This window comes from Lissotriton helveticus, chromosome 1_1 (genome assembly GCF_964261635.1).
Source record: "Lissotriton helveticus chromosome 1_1, aLisHel1.1, whole genome shotgun sequence".
In the NCBI taxonomy this organism is placed as follows: domain Eukaryota; kingdom Metazoa; phylum Chordata; class Amphibia; order Caudata; family Salamandridae; genus Lissotriton; species Lissotriton helveticus.
Genome location: NC_136057.1, coordinates 1,705,004,780 through 1,705,022,034, shown reverse-complemented (window position 1 = coordinate 1,705,022,034; position 17,255 = coordinate 1,705,004,780). Strand labels below are relative to the sequence as shown.

General features: G+C 42.2%; 1 protein-coding gene across 4 annotated transcripts; it reads right to left on the bottom strand.

Moving 5' to 3' along the window:
* Positions 1 to 316: 316 nt before the first annotated feature.
* On the bottom strand, positions 317 to 15,036 carry LOC144832293 (ORM1-like protein 2). 4 transcript variants are annotated; one of them, XM_078689073.1, is made up of 5 exons: positions 14,951 to 15,036; positions 10,992 to 11,136; positions 5,159 to 5,333; positions 4,399 to 4,550; positions 317 to 3,920 (listed from the first exon to the last, which is right to left on the bottom strand). In XM_078689073.1, the coding sequence occupies exons 3-5, from the start codon at positions 5,330 to 5,332 to the stop codon at positions 3,785 to 3,787; spliced, it is 462 nt and encodes a 153-aa protein (XP_078545199.1). In that variant the 5' UTR covers position 5,333; positions 10,992 to 11,136; positions 14,951 to 15,036; the 3' UTR covers positions 317 to 3,784. The 4 variants fall into 4 exon arrangements, with proteins under 4 accessions (XP_078545199.1, XP_078545201.1, XP_078545200.1 ...); XM_078689075.1 differs by having other exon boundaries at positions 14,859 to 14,955; XM_078689074.1 differs by lacking the exon at positions 14,951 to 15,036 and adding an exon at positions 14,845 to 14,918.
* Between the last annotated feature and the right edge of the window lie 2,219 nt (positions 15,037 to 17,255).

The window sequence follows — 17,255 nt, the reverse complement described above, 5'->3', positions numbered from 1 at the left end:
GCATATTTGCCTTCTACAAGAATAAGTCAGATCAGTTCTGGAGAAAAAAGCCCCAGCAGATCAGGGTTTGTGGCGTTTCTTTTCTGATTTTACGAATAGATGATGTATTACTAATAATCTCTCAAAACTAGAAGTTGAAAGAACGCGCTAAGGTGTCATTCGGTTTCTAAACTTTTAGAGATGAGAAACAATTTGCGGTCCTTAGCAAAAGGAGTGGCTGAGATTTATGTTGGGTGCAAAACATATATTTATAAAGACAGTGGTCCCTAGACAAGGATTAATGAGAGCAAACAATAAATATAGACCCAATCAGTACTATATTTTAAAGCTGTCCAGCCGGACAGGTGTTTTTAATATATTGTTTCTTAAATAGACACAAAATTCAGCAAGAAACAAATAAAGTGGGACACAAGCATGTATCCAACTTAGTGGGAAGGACGTACAACATGAAACAAAAAGGCTCAGGCAGAGTAAACTGTTTGTATGAGATACATTTTGGTAGGACAAACAAATTATCGTGGAGACACCTTTACACATAATATGTATTTAAAAAAAAAAAAGGTGTATATGGCGTACAAGTCAATGGCATTTTGATCCTTACAAAAGATATAGGATCATCATCAGGACATTAACAAGGGTATGCCTGTATACATTTTGCCTAGATCCAGGTCAGAGCGACTTAGAGGAGGTTTGTTTCAGGCGAAGACCGAGTAGTAGTCCAGGCCAAGTACAAGGAGAGTAAAGGATGCAGACAGCCGCGGTCTGTGTAGTTGGATGCTGGGTCAGAGTCGACCTAATAAAGGCTGTAACAGCTTAAAGGAGGAGTTTGAAATGTTTGTGGAGCGGTCTCAAAATCAGAGCTGCCTATTGCAGTGAGCTGCTGTATATCAGGGACGGCAAGCTAGTAACCTGTGAGCTGCGTCCGCGGTCTCTAGTGACAAGCAATGGGGTTGAGGTCAAACTGTGAACAACCTCTTTTACAGCATGTCTTGCCTGTCGGGATCGGGGATATGAAAGGATAAGGGTGCAAAACATATAGCATAAAATCTTTTCAAAGAAGGTTAAGAACACTTCTCTGTAAATGGCATATTGGGAAACAGATTTTTTAACCAAACCGTGGTGAACATGAAAACATTTTATTTACAATCCTGTTTAGTGTCACAAAGGTGGATACTAGGAATTCTATAAATTCCTTTCCAAGGTGTTTAAAATGAACTACTGCAAAACTTTAAAGAATGTCTTGGTCTCTGACAGCGAGAGAGATTTAAAAGACTCCTGCACGTATTGGCATGCACCTGTTACTCCACGCCAGACTACATGAGACCAGTCAGTCAAAGTTTGGCTGGGTGGACAATGCTCCGAAGCTTGTGGCAGAATCTACTGTTGCCACAAAGCAGGTATTTACCAGATGCCTTTTTATTGGGATTGGGTGGGCGCATGTAGACCTGACCGAACTGCGAAGGAGGAGTCTGTCTAGGCAAACAGTGGGAATGATCAATTTGATGCCCAAGTCGTTACAGAAGAGGGTGTAGAAACCCAGGATAGACTAAGTAATAACAATGTAATTACATCTCCAATAAGGGGGCACATAGAAGGAACATGAGGCTTTTGCCACAGCAAATGGGTAATGTTACAATTCATAACAGTATTTTATTATAGAAGACCAGCTCAACATTGTTTTCAAAATCAGATATACATAAAATATAGAGGTTACTGGAAAAAATAAGTATAGGCACATTTTTTTCTTTTAAGTTACAGTGAATTTTTCCACACGCTAAAATGTATAAACAAGGTTTGTTCAAACCTCGATTTTCCCCAAAGTCCGTGTCATATGTAAAAACATGGGTGGTTTTCAAGAGACATTACAAAGCAGTTCCGAACATTGTGTGCAGTTAATGTAAAAGGTAAGTCCCTGAGCATACATATTGCACTGGAATGTGTTTGTTCATACAACTTTAAGCAGGCAGGTGTCTACTCTAGCCAGCAAACATCTTAAACAGCAAATCAGTCTCCTGACACCACTGGGACAAGCAGACTAGTTTCTTATATGGAGTAGAGATGTGTGCTGTCACCTAGCAGCTTCTGCACAGAGAGCCCGTCTTGTTTGAATAGAGCAGCCCACCAGCTGCGACTCCTCCGCTAAGGCAGAGGAGCGTCACCCCCTGCTCTCAGAGCAGTGGAAAAAGGAAACATAAAGTGATAACGTTATTATCACTTTATTTTTAGTATGGGCTCTGGGGCCAGGTTAGGGCAGGTCTGGAGGTCACAGGGAGGAGGAGTGGTTGGTGTACCTTAAGTGCACATGACAGTTTGGCCGGTCGTCTCGGTTAAGCCAGTCCTGCGCACTCCTGGCTGTGTTGTACATTCAGGTGGAGAACACTTCCAAGTCTCCTAAGCACTGCGAGCGGCTAAACAGGCCGCTCAGACCAATCACAATGCTGCTGTAATGCTGGTGACAGCAGCGTCGTGATTGTCTTAGGGGAGTCTGTGTGCTGCCAGGAGCCAGCAAGAGAAGAGGATGGAAGGGAATCTGCGGCCATAATCAGGTAAGTGGCATTTTTTTATTTTTGTTATCCTGCTCCCCCACTCCCACTCCATAGCAGCCGCCACTGCGCCCAACACACGGGAAACTAGCACACATTTACAGATGAAAATAAAAGGGTTAATTTTCAAAGAGCAGTCTCATACAAAGGGAACACTTATTCTTGTTCTCACAGCACAGTTTCATACACAGAACCAATGGTTCTCTCTTGCAGAGCAGCCTTGTGCACAGGCAACCAAGAGTCTCATTCTTACATTACAGCTTCAAACACAGAACTAAGGGTTCGTTTCCCACAAAGCATCATCCTACACAGGGAACCAAAAGGAAAGCAGTCATTTTGTTACCTTGGAGCTGCCTCACTTAGGGAATCAAAGATCTCGTCTTCGCAGGTTTATATAGGGGCACATGAGTCTTGTTCTCACAGACCAGTTTCACACATAGGTGAGAAAGGTTTACTTTTTCAAAGAAAAGCCTCACAAAAAAAAGGAACATTTTGCAATCAACAAACATTGTCACAAGAGAATAGAGGGTTTCATTTTCAGTGCTACTGCATGCAAATGGAATGGAGCACCACTCATTAGCTATATCACAACATTAGTGTTTTTACTTGCAACATCATGTTGAAATAGGTGTTCAAAGAGTCTGTGGATAGGGCAGAGGCTACTGTAGAGCATGCAGTGAGGTCCGGTAGTACTTCACTTCTTCGTCAATGTTCATATGGGGACAGCCTTAGATCACCAGTCCCATAGAACAAAAATTATGCAATGATATTGTGACTAACCCTAAGATGGACACCCCTCGTTACATGGCTGTGGCCTTGTCTATCAGGGTGTGCACACAGTATATGTGCCCTAGCCATGTCTGTACGAAGTGCAGATTACAGTGATGCTTTCAGTTTCTATGGCATAGAGCTGAATCTACTATTTTAAAGCCACTTGTTGAGACGGTGAGCATTTATCAGGGCCCCAGGAATAAAACTACTTAGTTGTGTAATCTGCATATATGATTATGAAATGGAGCTCCAACTAACACTCTTCCCTCCCCCTCTCTCTTCCTACTGACAATGTCCTTCATCCTCCTTTATTTAATTATACCCTCATGGTGTCAAATGGGAAATCTGACAGTCCCATCAGCAGATAACTGGTGAAAACTGACAATGTATTTGTGTGAATTTCCATTGGCTGTACAGTAGCTGCAGGCTCACTGAGAATGAAGCCTTGTAGTGTAGTAGGAATATCCCAATCAGTATTTGTTGATGCCAAAAACACGCACCCCATGGAACTGGGAAAGTTTGGGCAGGACGACACTGAGTAGTGAGACTGTGTTCACCAGGAAGTGTACTGCGTCATATTTGGTGTAGAAGCTGGTGAGGATGTACCTGTGAAACAGAAAAAGGAAGATGGGTAAGAAAACATTAAGAATACTGCATATTGTTAGCTATCCAAGGATTTTACACAAATTCTAGCCATGCTTAGAACATAAAAGCTTCAGTGGCCAAATCTGAGTGGGACCTGGAGGTGGCATCAACTTTCGGAAGTGTGGGACAAATTTGATGTATTTTTCAGGATGGGGAGTGTCAAACAAAAACCAATTCAGGTCACTGCATTAGACTTGTATTGTAGAGGCTCTTCTATAGCGCATGGCTACTCGGGAGCATCCCAGCGCTTAGGACTGACCAAAGGGAAGTGGATTGCAAAGAATGCGGAAGCCCAGACTCTAGATCCTGGGAAACAGACTTTTACACCCTCTTTCATTAACAATGAATTGTGTGATCTGTAAGCTACACATGTCCAATCTATGCTATTTAAAAAAACAGATTAGACTAAAAGAATGTGGGACATTGGATCAGAACTCACAAGATGATGGGAGAGATGGTCAGGAACTTCCGAGAAGAGGTGAACTGGACACCGTAATCTATTTGTTCCCAATGCGTCAGAAGACGAGCCTTTCCCTGGTCTGGCGTTTCGAACGGCGTGCCTTTCACTGTGTGCAAGAACAAGTACATCACCTAGGGAGAAAGCAGAGGAGGAAAATGAAAGATTATTGATAAGTGTAACTAAGCCACAAAAACTGCTGAGACATACAGCCCTTCTGAAGAAAACCAAAAACTCTGATCTTCTGCATTGCAAAGATCATCTTTTCAACATCTGTAGGTGCTCTCTGTATCAGTCAAGAATAACCAGGCGCATCAACTCACTCCTTCCTTGGAAGTGAATAGCAAGGGGTGCAGATTTGAAAGAACCAGTTGGAGCAGAATGTAATAAAAAAATTCTCTATACACCAGAGAGAAAATCTGTCTCTTGCTGTAATTCTTTTTTATGCCCACTTACTCAATGTGCACAAATGCTGACCTGTTTCTCTGGGGTAAGTCACAGCAATAAAAGTAAAAATATTTTGTGTCAGTTTATCTGAGAGTGATGCGCTGATGCATGTTTATCCAGCAGCTGTCCGCTATGTTAAAGGATCCTTGGCAATGTGAGAAAGCACAGTGGGTATGATGCTGTGTGAGAATTGAAAGGGGAGTGTGCATCATGCACACCTTTAGAAATGTAGCCTTCAGATGTGGAATGTAGATGCCCTTCTTAATGCGTGTTACATGCCTCTTTAATTACTAACCATGTTATGGATTACATTGGTGAGGGTCCAAACCACTGGGACGCTGAAAAAGGGAATGCTCAGCAGGATGACATGCAACAGGACCACTAGGATGATGTATGCCACCCATATCCCGCGGCTGTTCAGCACCCGTGTGTTGGGGTTCACCTCGCTGTGCGCGATCCCCACATTCATCCTGAAACAGAAACCAAGAAGTGGACATGGTTAAAACAGGAAGTTGATTTTTACTGCATCAAATCAAGTAAGGAATTATACATTTTAGTTATAGAAAAACGGGTTCGCTGAACGCTCTTGACTTTGGATATTTACTCGACATTCCAGGCAAAAAAGCCTGCCTTGTGATATTCATAATTTTAACGTATTTCCTAGTGTTAAAACAGCAAGCATTTATATCACATTTGCACTGCAAACACATGCTGCTTTCTCTTCTGGTGTATGTCGATAGGCCCACACGTTAGAGCCAATACTGCCAATGTTGGATAAGGTATGGATAAGGTATGAATTTGTTGGGATTGCAAGGGGAGGGGGGAAGCTGAATAAATGCCAGTACAATACAATAGAAGGTAGACCGAAGAGCCAAACATTCGAAGGCTCAGAGTGGTCAGCTTCATTTAATGCTCTGCTTCATTCTGAAGGCAGTGAGGTTCTCCAGCTCAGAAAAGCTCTGGTGGGGCACTGGAGCCCAGAGAGATCAAATTTTTTGCCGAGCATGATGAGCGTGGAAGATGCAAAATATTTAAGCTATCCACAGACCAGATTGAAGCTCAAGCAGTTTCTCCTCTGGTATATTCTCACAAGTTGCTTTTCGTCCCCCCACTTAAACTTACTCGATTTTGAGTTTCTCCTATGTGGCTTTGAAATTTGTCAACCATTTAATTTTAAGGCAGGATGGTACCAAGCAAATTTTAAATCTGTGATGGTCCTTAAGGATAGGCACATCCTTAAATTATTCTTGTAGACCGTGTTGGATAGATGCATTGATATATATGGGAAGAGCTTGGTTTGGCATGTATTTTTATTTACAAAAAACGTGGTTTTGGCTAAAGGCATTTTGAAACTACACAAATCTTAGCCCTTGTCCATGTATCAAAGAGAAATTATGCAGGCGCTCCTAAGCAACGTTCCTATGCGATTCTGTTCCTTAGCTCAGGTGCTCCAGTACAGACAAGAGAGAATAGTCTATCAATTTCTTTTTAACAGAGCAGTGGTAAAGTTTTAACTTGTTCCAGCACTTTTAACTCATGCGGTTGTCTTGCATATGTACCAATGTGGAGACCAAATCCATTAATGTCCTTTTTATTTCTATTCCACAAATATGGTTATACAAGCAAAATAGTTGGAACTCAATTTGTCTCCTTTACAAACGCAAGAGACTGGTTAATATCTCTGCTTAAAAGTTGAAGGCAGCGCCTAAAGATTAGTTTAAGAAAACAAAACTGCGACCGGCTTAATTTAGAAGCTGCATTTAGAAAAAATGTGCTCTTGTTCTGGGAACTCATTGTCGACTGCAGTGGGACAAGAGTGAGATCCCACCCCATCTCCATTAGTGAGGATGATGGGACAGTTTTACTAGCAAATTATATGCGCACAATCCTGGTGTTGAATTCTGTGTTGAAGATTTACCCACTGACTCTGAGATGATGCAAATTAGCTATGGTACGCCCTCTATGAGTGAGATTGAGTCTTCAATTAGGGTAATGAGGGCCTCTGGTGCAATGGACCCGAAGTCCTAATATCGGTCATAAAAAGGGAAACAACTGTGGGCTCAGGCTTTGATTCCATTCTTTGATTACTGTTATAACCACAGAAGTATTATTGTTCCTCTATTTAAGAAGGGTGATCGTAATGTACCCATTATTGACAAACTGCAATACTAGACATAGTGGGCAAAGTTTTTACTAAATGTCTGTTGGAGCATCTTAATTCCTGGGTTGAGGAGAACACAATTATTCCACTAGAACAATCAGGTTTCAGGAAACAGCACGGCACTTTAGATAACATCACAGCTTTGCAACACATTACGGTCTTGAGAAAGTGCCCTGTCTATGCCACCTTTATAGATTTTTCCACAACGTTTGATAAGGTCGATCATCCAACCCTGTGGGAAAAAACTAGATAATCTTGGAATGCCTAGTATTCTATTGCACTTTATTATTGCTCTCCACGCTTCAACCTGGTGCCAAATACTGTTAGGTGGGGATCTGGGGCTGTCTACAGTTATCCCTAAAAATTAAGTTCTGAAGCAAGGGTGTCTGTTTGCCCTTCTGCTATCACATCTCTCCAGTTTTTTTATCTTAAAGCGTAGGTTTCCCTTCCAGTATCAGGGGGTGTCTATTGATCTGCCTACTTTATGTGGACAACATCGTGACACTGGACTTAACTCCTAAAGGTTTAGACCGTTGACTAGGTGCCCTACAACAGTACCCCGGAGCACATTTTTGGAAAATTAACTCCACAAAAAGCAAGGTGTTGTGCTTTCACGGAAACGGAGTGCGCTCCTACTCTTAACTACTCATGGCAGCTTGTTACACAAAAATTGGAAATAGCTCATTCCTACAACTTTTTAGGTAAAATAATGTCCAGTACACTAAATGACTCAGAAACACATATGCAATAGTGTGTTTAAAGCCCAAGCAGAGGCTAGGGGGCTCGGTTCTTTCTATCACGCGGTGGGACAAAGACACTTTTCCCATCTTCTGTCAGTGTAAGGGGCCAAAATTCCGCCTAGTCTTTTCTAGGCCATCGCACTAATTGATGAGACAAAGTGGAGCTTTTTTTAAAATAAATCTTAAGGGGAAATACTAAGGAGATTGCTATTACTCAATATGTGAGCCCTCAACTGCTGCATTAAGTTTAGAACATGGTCTAAAAAGTTTTTGGGTGCAGGGGTTGGCGGAGGTGGTGCGTTGGGGTCCTTGCATTATGAACAGTGAGTGTAACTCCTTACGACACCTTATGTTTAAAGAAATGTTTGAACTGAAAAGAGAGAAAACAATATTTTTTGGGGAATTTGTAGTATATTTTCGAGCAATTTAATCTTGATAGACGCTTGGCCTCTTCTAGGTCGATGTCTCAGTTTAAAGCTTTTCTTAAGCAAGTTTCTCTCAAGTTAAAATTCCGTTTTGATCTCGATTCTTATAAGAATAATGTAAATTTTGATTCCGTAATGAATTTCTATGTTTTGAACAAATCACATCATTGTGTGTCATGGAATATGGCCCATGGGATAAGACACCTCTGGGCACTAACCCGTCTAATGTATTGTTCCATTAAAAGTTGTAACATCTAAATGGGGTGGCATCTCAAGCACATGTCACTTTTTCAAAAACGGAAACCAGGATTTGAAACATCTTCTATTTATATGCCCAGCTTTGCTTTTTATATCGTCGTAAGTGGTTGAGACCCCTCTTTCTAAGAATTTCTGCTCACACAACCGTGGAGGCTATGTATTTACCAGTTAACCTGCCAAATAAAATGTTTTGAACTTATGTTTTTAACTTTTTAAAAAGATTTTTGCCTTTATATTGAATGTAATAATTAATGTTCTAAGGCGCATTTCAGATTTTATTGCCAGTCATTTTGCCTGTGCATTTTATAACTCTGTGCTTTATGTGGACATCCTAGGAGTTCCAATGCATGAAATAACATTTTATGTGATTTGGTTATACAAGCAGACAAAGATATTCAATCATTTAATAATGGATTACACATAACATGCTTATCCGCAAAGGTTTCCCAACAGGTGAAAAATTTAATTCTTCAACAGTTAAAGCAGATTATTTCATTATTGCTTTCTGATCTAACTCTCCCATTCAGGTCTCCTTGCAAGGCATATTAGTCTTGCCACAATCTTTTTATGCTAAAGGTAGCAAGATCTATTTCAGAAAAATTATTTTGCAGTTCATCTTTATTGATCGTGTCATGCCCATCATAATTGCTTGTAAAATGGATTACTATTTGATTCCATATTTTTTTATTCTCTTCAAACAGGTCTACAATTTAACTGAATTGGAGAACACTTAACAGTTGAAGGTCATCTACACAGAGAAGAGAATATATTCCAATGATGTGTTAAGCATATAAATAAACAAAGTGGAATCCACTCAAGGTGATAGTGATCCCTAGAGTGATGGGGAACACACAGTGTTGTTTAAATGCCCCTCACACACCAACAGGCCCCTTGGTGTCATGCTTCATCATCGGGGCCTTCGCACCCCTCTACGGGATGCGGCGTGCTACGACTCGCGAATACGCAGGAGCACTTGAAGTGAACTATGTGTGGGGGTGTGTGTTTATTACAAAAGTGTGAGTGAGGTGAGGTGAAAAAGTGAGTGGTTAAAAAATACCTGGCACGTAGGAGAAAAAACTTTATTAAATCCCCGGCTGCCGCGTTGAGGGAAGGCAGGCGATTAGCTGTTGCAGTAACCGTTTTCTGATTAGAAAGGAAGGATTCCCCAATATACGCTAAGGCTCATGAAGTCCTGTATTTGGGAACTTTAAGTTCATACGCCAATTGGGCGCAACGACACTCACTAACATTTAACATTGTGAGGAACATTACACATTGTTGTAATTTTTATTTTCACTTTTACATCTTACATGTGAGTAAGGGGAGGGTAAGTGCATTAACCCTTGTCCTGAAGAAGGGGGCTCTGACCTCCGAAACATGTTGACTTTTGAAACAGTGGTTTGATACCCTAACACGTATCTATCAAAACCACGCCCTGCACTTTTATTTTAATAATACCAGCCGGGGATTTAATAAAGTTTTTTCTCCTACGTGCCAGGTATTTTTTAACCACTCACTTTTTCACCTCACCTCACTCACACTTTTGTAATAAACACACACCCCCACACATAGTTCACTTCAAGTGCTCCTGCGTATTCGCGAGTCGTAGCACGCCGCATCCCGTAGAGGGGTGCGAAGGCCCGGATGATGAAGCATGACACCAAGGGGCCTGTTGGTGTGTGAGGGGCATTTAAACAACACTGTGTGTTCCCCATCACTCTAGGGATCACTATCACCTTGAGTGGATTCCACTTTGTTTATTCGTATGACTTGGGAGACTGAATCCACTGACTCTCTCTCTCTCCCCCCTTCTGTTAAAATGTGTTAAGCATATAATCATTTCAAAGCGTAAACCCTTTCTTTAAATTGAATGAAAGTACAGCAAAATGTTTGAAGGTCTGATTGTTCCCCTGTATTCTCACGTCTGGATACATTTAATTTTCGAGCTCCTTTAGATTTAAACCCATAATCCCATTCACATCTAAGTGGACATAGTTACATGATTTTGATTTTTGTGGAAAAACATATTGCTGGGAACTCCATTCTAGAACTAATCTTTTTAAATATAACTCTACAAATGAATTCACTGTTTGGCACTATAATGTAACGTAATTGTTTTGATGTTTCCTTTCCGCCTTAATTTTGAATGTGTTTAATTTCGATGTAAAAAATATTGGTCCCAGGAATTAACACAGATGTTTCATTTTACAAGCTTGGATTAATTTATCAAATATTAACGAACGATTTGCACTTCCTCATAATAGGGTAACATTAGCAAATTGTAGATGTCACCAGAGTTATGTATAGATTAAGCAATTTTTCGTGATTATAAACTGATTGTTTTCAAACGGTCTTAAGATAGTGTTAGCATGTATAATACATTCTTTATACTTTTTTCAAAAAAACATTAATACAGATCATATATCTAATTTTCACATGTAACATATGACAATGTGGTACCAGGCTTATCACATTATCCCAACAATGCTGTTACATTAATACTTAAAAGAAAAATAATGGGCATAACAAGAAAGTGTAACTCACTTATGTTCAATATATGTCCCACTGTCCGAGATTTGACACTTTATTCGGGCATCACCTGGAGTTATATGGTACGCCTTAGGTTTCGAGCCTCACAGAGTGTAATATCATCATTGCATTTACTTGTGGCTCCATGTATCTGGTCCCACTGCATTGCAAAACGATTAATATAAATCTCTAAGCATATACAGTACTCCTTCCATATGTTTTGGGATCTATATGCAACTGGTACTATGTTACAGTATTCTTTTTTCATAATATTGCAAAACACAGTATTTTTCAGCTAACAATCCTTGGATGGTGTAGCCCACTAAACCATGTTACTATTCACTAATGCCAGCGTGAGATTCACTAGTTATCTATAGCTTTTAGGAACTCCATGTGTATGATAAAACTATGCCCCTATGGAATCAAGAGTAGCTGAGTCCCAGTTATTTACATATTATCCCCAAAAACTATACAAAATCTCTGCACTAGGAGGCATAACTATGCTAAATGTTTTAATATTGATTACTGTAAGAAACATGGTTTATGCTGAAAAAAGTTTCCTCATTGCCGCTGTGCAGCAACAGGGGCACGAATGTTGCCCCTTTGGAAGTTTCGTAATGTTAGACATCGGCAGAGCAACCACTGCATTGTGAGCAAGCCGCAAATATTTCATGGTCAATTTTGTGTAAACAAGCTGGCATATTGTTGAATTACAGTGTGAATTTAAAATGTATACATTTGTAGTGATAACATAACTACATTTGCATGTTTTGTGAAAATATACTGCAACTGCTTATCTAGAATTTGAGTCTTGAGGGCTTGTTCCCATTGGCCCTTTGCGCTCTTAGCTCCTTTAGTTAAGATTCCGCTCAACTATCGGTACAGGAGACCCATCTACTGAACCCTGAGCAATAATGGCATAATGCCGGATGCTGATATTGTCCGGTGCCGCTGGATATGTAGATTCTCATGGAGCTCACCAGTCTATAATAGAGAAACTTCTCCAAAGAATTACAGGGCCGTTTTAAATCACCAGGACTGGACTGGAGCATTTGGAAAACAAACCCCAAATGTAAAGAGGTTTAGTTTGTATTTATTTTTAAGAAAAGCCACCCCTGAGGTGACCTCTAACCCAACAACAAACCTGAATTGCAGTGATGTACACTATATGCAGTCTTTCTCCGAGTTTGACCGATCTATGCAGCACAACTCCAACTACCTTCCATGCATTTATATATCTGTTCCCTCCGTCTTAAACACAAGGCTGTAATGAATGCTACACTCCCGGTTTGACCCAAGCACACTGACTCAGTAGTCTGATCAGGACCATGCACTGGATGGTGTAGCGGCATTTCCCTTGAGGGCCTAGTCTTACTTTGCTAGTGCATGAAGCAAAGGTGTACCCATTTGCATGCTGCTATGCCCTGCTTGAGCAACCCCGCCCATTCTCCAAACAAACATTTTAAATGTCAGCAGCGTGTTAGTAGATTAATGTGTTACTTGAGTCTCTGAGAGTCACAGTGATCTGATACAACACTATGAGAAGAACTGCTGGTATGGCACTACGGAGGTTGCTAACCTATCTCCTCTTCAGAGAGTGAGCCGTGCTGGACTGCCTCCGCTTTTGCCACCTGCTCTCACTGTGCGTTGGGTTCTGACTTCCTGGGCAGGGCACAGCAACAGCACAGGTGGACGTCAGGAGGAGATGAGCAGATGGTCAATTTATCGAACACTGGCTTCCTCCCGTTTAACTCAGGGGGCCATGAAGGGGCAAGCAGCGAAACAACAATGAATTCCTGGCTGCCTAGTGGCCGGCCAAGAAATAGAACATCTTACCACAGCATGCATCGACCAGACATGGCTCCTCCCCAACACAGTGTGTCCACGAGGGACCTGATGCGATCCGGGGCCCAACATGTGAGTGCCAGAGGACCAAATCCTAAGCCGCAATAGTAAAGCAGTCACTGACTAGGGGTGGCGCAAGTTCAAGTTGCCAGAAAATAGCAACACTTGAGTGCCAACCCCTTAGATAAGCATAGAGTTCTGAAGGCCATCCACATGATAGTCTGTCTCAGTAAGTTCAGGCAAGCCATGCCGACGGGGTCCCAGCTGCTGCTGCTAAAGCAGTCAGTTTAGCCCAGTCCCAATCGCGGTAAGACCCAGAGAGAGGACCACACTTGAGTACCATTAAGGGGAACAATGGTCCTTAGCAGACTGAAGAATAAAAAACGAAAATACAATATAGGCCACAATAGGTTACTATATGAATCCACTGTCCAGCCGGACGTGGAGTTTTATTCCACAATAGTTAAGAATATAGTCAACAATTTCTGAATTAGTGGTTTCTATGATAGGGCACAAGCCTGTACCCTATATTCGGAAAGAGGTGTGGAGAACAATAAAGATTGATCAAATAAAACAAATAAACATAAATACAGGCAAAAACTTTGAGCTGTGGTCACTCGCATGTATTATATTATGCAGCGAGTTTAACCAGAAATAGAAACCACAAAAATTAGGCACAATGGAAAACTGTGGTGCTATTTACAAGTGTCGACGTTTCGATCCCATTGCTCATTAATTCTCGGGATCATCATCAGATCAGGACCAAATCAATACATTTGCCTGGGAAAAGTAATAATGGCCCGAATTAAATGTGGGCATTTGTTGCAGCCAAGGGAAACGGCGCCGTAGCTGCCGGATAATTGCCGCTTTTTAGACCCAGACCCTAGTTCGGCAGGGGGGGGGGTAAATAAACTTCGGTTGGAGGGGGTTAAATCTCCCGTATTATCCAGGTAGTTGGGAGCGCCCGGGATCAGGACTTCTGGTCTCTAAGTAGAGCCTGCTCAATTTTGAGAAGGAGGGCTGGAATCAGCAACAATGTGCTGTCCGCGTCAATGGCACGATGGCTTGTAAAGACGTCTTTACAAGCCATCGTGCCATTGACGCGGACAGCTACGGCGCCGTTTCCAAGTGCCAAAGTCCAAATCATCTATCCTAAAGACAGTGCTACAAACTCGTAACCCCCCCCCCCCATGTTCCTGGGGCAGTCCCGCCTCAACTACGAACCAAATATCTAAAAGATCATCACTTCGGCTGGTAGCACAATTTCCTGCATAACTTTTAATTCGTACCCTAATGATCCTGTACCCCACAGACCCTTCCCTGTGCCATACAGTACACTGGCAAACCACCGGTAGGTTTGGACATCGTCGCTATTTTCAGGGCTGGCTGGACTGGGTGGGGTGCGATCCGCCACTCCGGTCCTGAAAACAAACCTGAGGTAGAGCCGTGGCACACGAGTATGATTTTCTCTAGAATAGAAGTTCAGCTTCTCAGTACTGTCACCAAATAATAAAGAAATCCACACACTTTTTTTTTATAGAACTGCATATGTAACTTAGAGCGTTTTATCTACCACGGTTGTAAGTTTGTGCTGTGAAAATACATTGTTTGGCGCAGTGTTTTCAAAAGTGTATTCGTGCACTAAAGGGCTGCTGGTAGAAGTATTTCCCAGGGCCGCTTTCAGCTCCCAACCGGGCCCCCTCAGCCAGCAAAAGGCTCACACCGGCTGCCCTCGCCCTCTAACTCTTCCCTCGTGTTATACAGAACCCTATGACCACTAGGCCCAACAATTCTCAAACGTTCCTAACTCCGTCTAAATACCTCTTTCTACCGTCCCCTGAAATCAGTCTACCACTACCACTTCACCCTGCTCACTTCATACACTCAACAAAAAAAGTGTCCCTTCATCCAGCTCTCTAAAGACCACTCACAGCTCCTCAGTTACAACTCACTCCCTACCCTCTCCCTTCCCTTCCACTGCTCGCGACTATACCCGCAGACCCCAGTTATTTTCTCAACATACACAATATACTCGACCCTCAAAACATTTCTCGTGCCCGGGTGCCCCTCGCCATGAGAGTTTCCTGAGAGACACGCCCCTCACACTAGATTCCCACAGCAACCCTTACCTGCCGCCGTCCCGGAAACTTCGCTCTTCCGTCTCTCACTAGAGGCCCGCCCCTCCGCCCGACATTTCGCTCTTCATTGGTCAGACTTTGGAAAGCCTTTCCCCTCTCACAGGCTGGAAATATTATGTGCCGAGAATCGCGCGCCCGCGGATTGGCTACAGTATGTTATCCATTCGGGGAGTTGGGGGCATGGTCTCGCTTAAAAGTAAGATTGTATTGCAATTGCATTTATATAGCGCTTATTTATTTTATTATTTTATTTATTTACGCGTTTTTTATATAGCGCGGACTTTACCGGAAGGCGTCAGAGCGCTTCACACTAGGAACAGAAAATTATAAATGAACAAATTACAAAAGCAGACGATAAGTTACATGAGCTAAAAGTGACAATTGTGAGAAAACAAAATACATGAGGTAGCAAACAGTGCAATACAGGAGGAAAGAGTGACAAGTGTGCAGGTTACAAGAGAAAACAAAGTACAATCAGAGGTAATATACTGCAATATATGCTAGACACAGAGGCACAAGAACAAAGGTGGCAAGGTGGCACTTGTGCAAGTATCAAAAGCAAACAAAATGTGAGAGGTAGCAAACAGTGTGTTACAAGAGAAAGGTGGTGTGTGCATGTTACAAAAGAGAACCAAACACAGATACAAGGATAATACTGCAATAAATGGCATACACTCCAACCAGGCGCGCAACACCCATTGGGCTCACGGGGCTTCAGCCCCCCCCCCCCCCCCGTCGTGCTTGTCAGCCCGGCCGGAGACAGCTTCGCAGGCTGGCTCGCATGTAATTGCAGCCGCACCCGAGTACTTAACAGCTCTTTAAAAGACCATTTAGTTGTAAATGAGGCTTTTGTTGTGTGGTCACCCCTTCTCACAGCCACTTTGTCCGTGGTTGGAAGAATTAGCCCCCCCCCCCCGAAATATTTTCAGCCCCCCCGAAATTTGGCTCTAGTTGCCCGCCTGACTCCAACCACACTGGGAAGGCACTTCGATAGTCATGGAGAAAAGTTTTTTCAGTGATGGGAGGTCTTCCTTTAGATAATAGAGAGGGCGTGAATTACTTTAGGAGGTGTCTTTGGAGGAGGAGAACTTTGAGGTCCGTTTTAAAGACCTAAGAGGAGGCGGTGGTCCGGAGCTGAGGCGGAAGTGAGTTCCATATTCTCACGCGTTGCCTGAAAAGGATTGGGCCATGGATCTTTCCTTCTTGAAAGTGGGAGGTTCAAAACAGTAGATTTTCCGCATTACGTGAAGGTCTAGAGCCTCCAGAGAGTTTCAGCTTGTTCGCCAGGTAGCGAGGAGAGGAGGAGTGCAAGGATTTGTGGGTAATACAGGCAGTCTTGTAGATAGCTCTAGCCTCGATGGGAAGCCAGCGGAGGGTGGATAACATCGGTGTGATGTGGTCTCTTCTTTTGGCCCCATAAATGAAACGAGCTGCTGAATGGAGAACAGATCTAAGGGGGGACAAGTGGGATTTGGGGAGGCCAGTATCCCGCATGAGGCTTTGAGACACTTGAAATGTTTAACAAGTGTTAGAAAACAATATCCAACGCTCAAACAACTTAGTAGAATGTTAGAAGACACAGAAGAAAGACTAAGCGTGTGAATCCAGACCCAGACTGCCATGTCAATACACACCTAGTATGTAAACATAGACATACAAGGCTTAAAGTCAACATCATCGTAGAAGAAAGACTAGAAGGCCGAGGAAGAAAGGCTGTCAAAATTGTATAGTTTCTTAGCATTATAGAGTTGGAATTGATTTTTTGAATTTCTTTCATACAAAATTTAAGTAGAATGTTAATAAATACATGAACCAAAGATTACATTGTTACTAGGGAAAGGTAACATAGATCATTCATGCCAATAGACCTAAGGCAGGATCTCCGAATTTTTAAACCCAAAAATGGCGTTATTTTAGCTATCTCCAGCCTAAAATTGCCTTTGGTTTAATGTTAGTCAATGGAGAAAATAAATACCCCTAATTTCCCCCACTATCTCCTTCTTTCCAGTTTAGAAATGTTGACATGTATGGCAGATCTGTCACTAACTATATTATCCATACACATGTAGAAAAAAAAAACACCCTAGCCGTCCAGACATAGCTGGCAACTTATGATAAGTGCTGTGTACCATCTATTTTTGGTGTGGCAATGTGACATGTCAGTGCCATATGCATTACACTTTATCATAGCTCCCAAGTTTCCCACGTCCATCAGTTATGACTAACTTCTCAAATCCAGTTTTTCTTTGAATTCTGAGACTTGTAGTCCTGGTTTTAAAATAGAGTAGACGACACT

Coding starts and splice junctions, on each gene's coding strand:
- LOC144832293 (XM_078689073.1), bottom strand. CDS start 5,332: ATGAATGTGGGGATCGCGCACAGCGAGGTGAACCCCAACACACGGGTG. Junction 4,551..5,158: donor CCAATGTAATCCATAACATG/GTTAGTAATTAA, acceptor CTTTCTCCCTAG/GTGATGTACTTGTTCTTGCA. Junction 3,921..4,398: donor ACCATCTCTCCCATCATCTT/GTGAGTTCTGAT, acceptor TCTGTTTCACAG/GTACATCCTCACCAGCTTCT.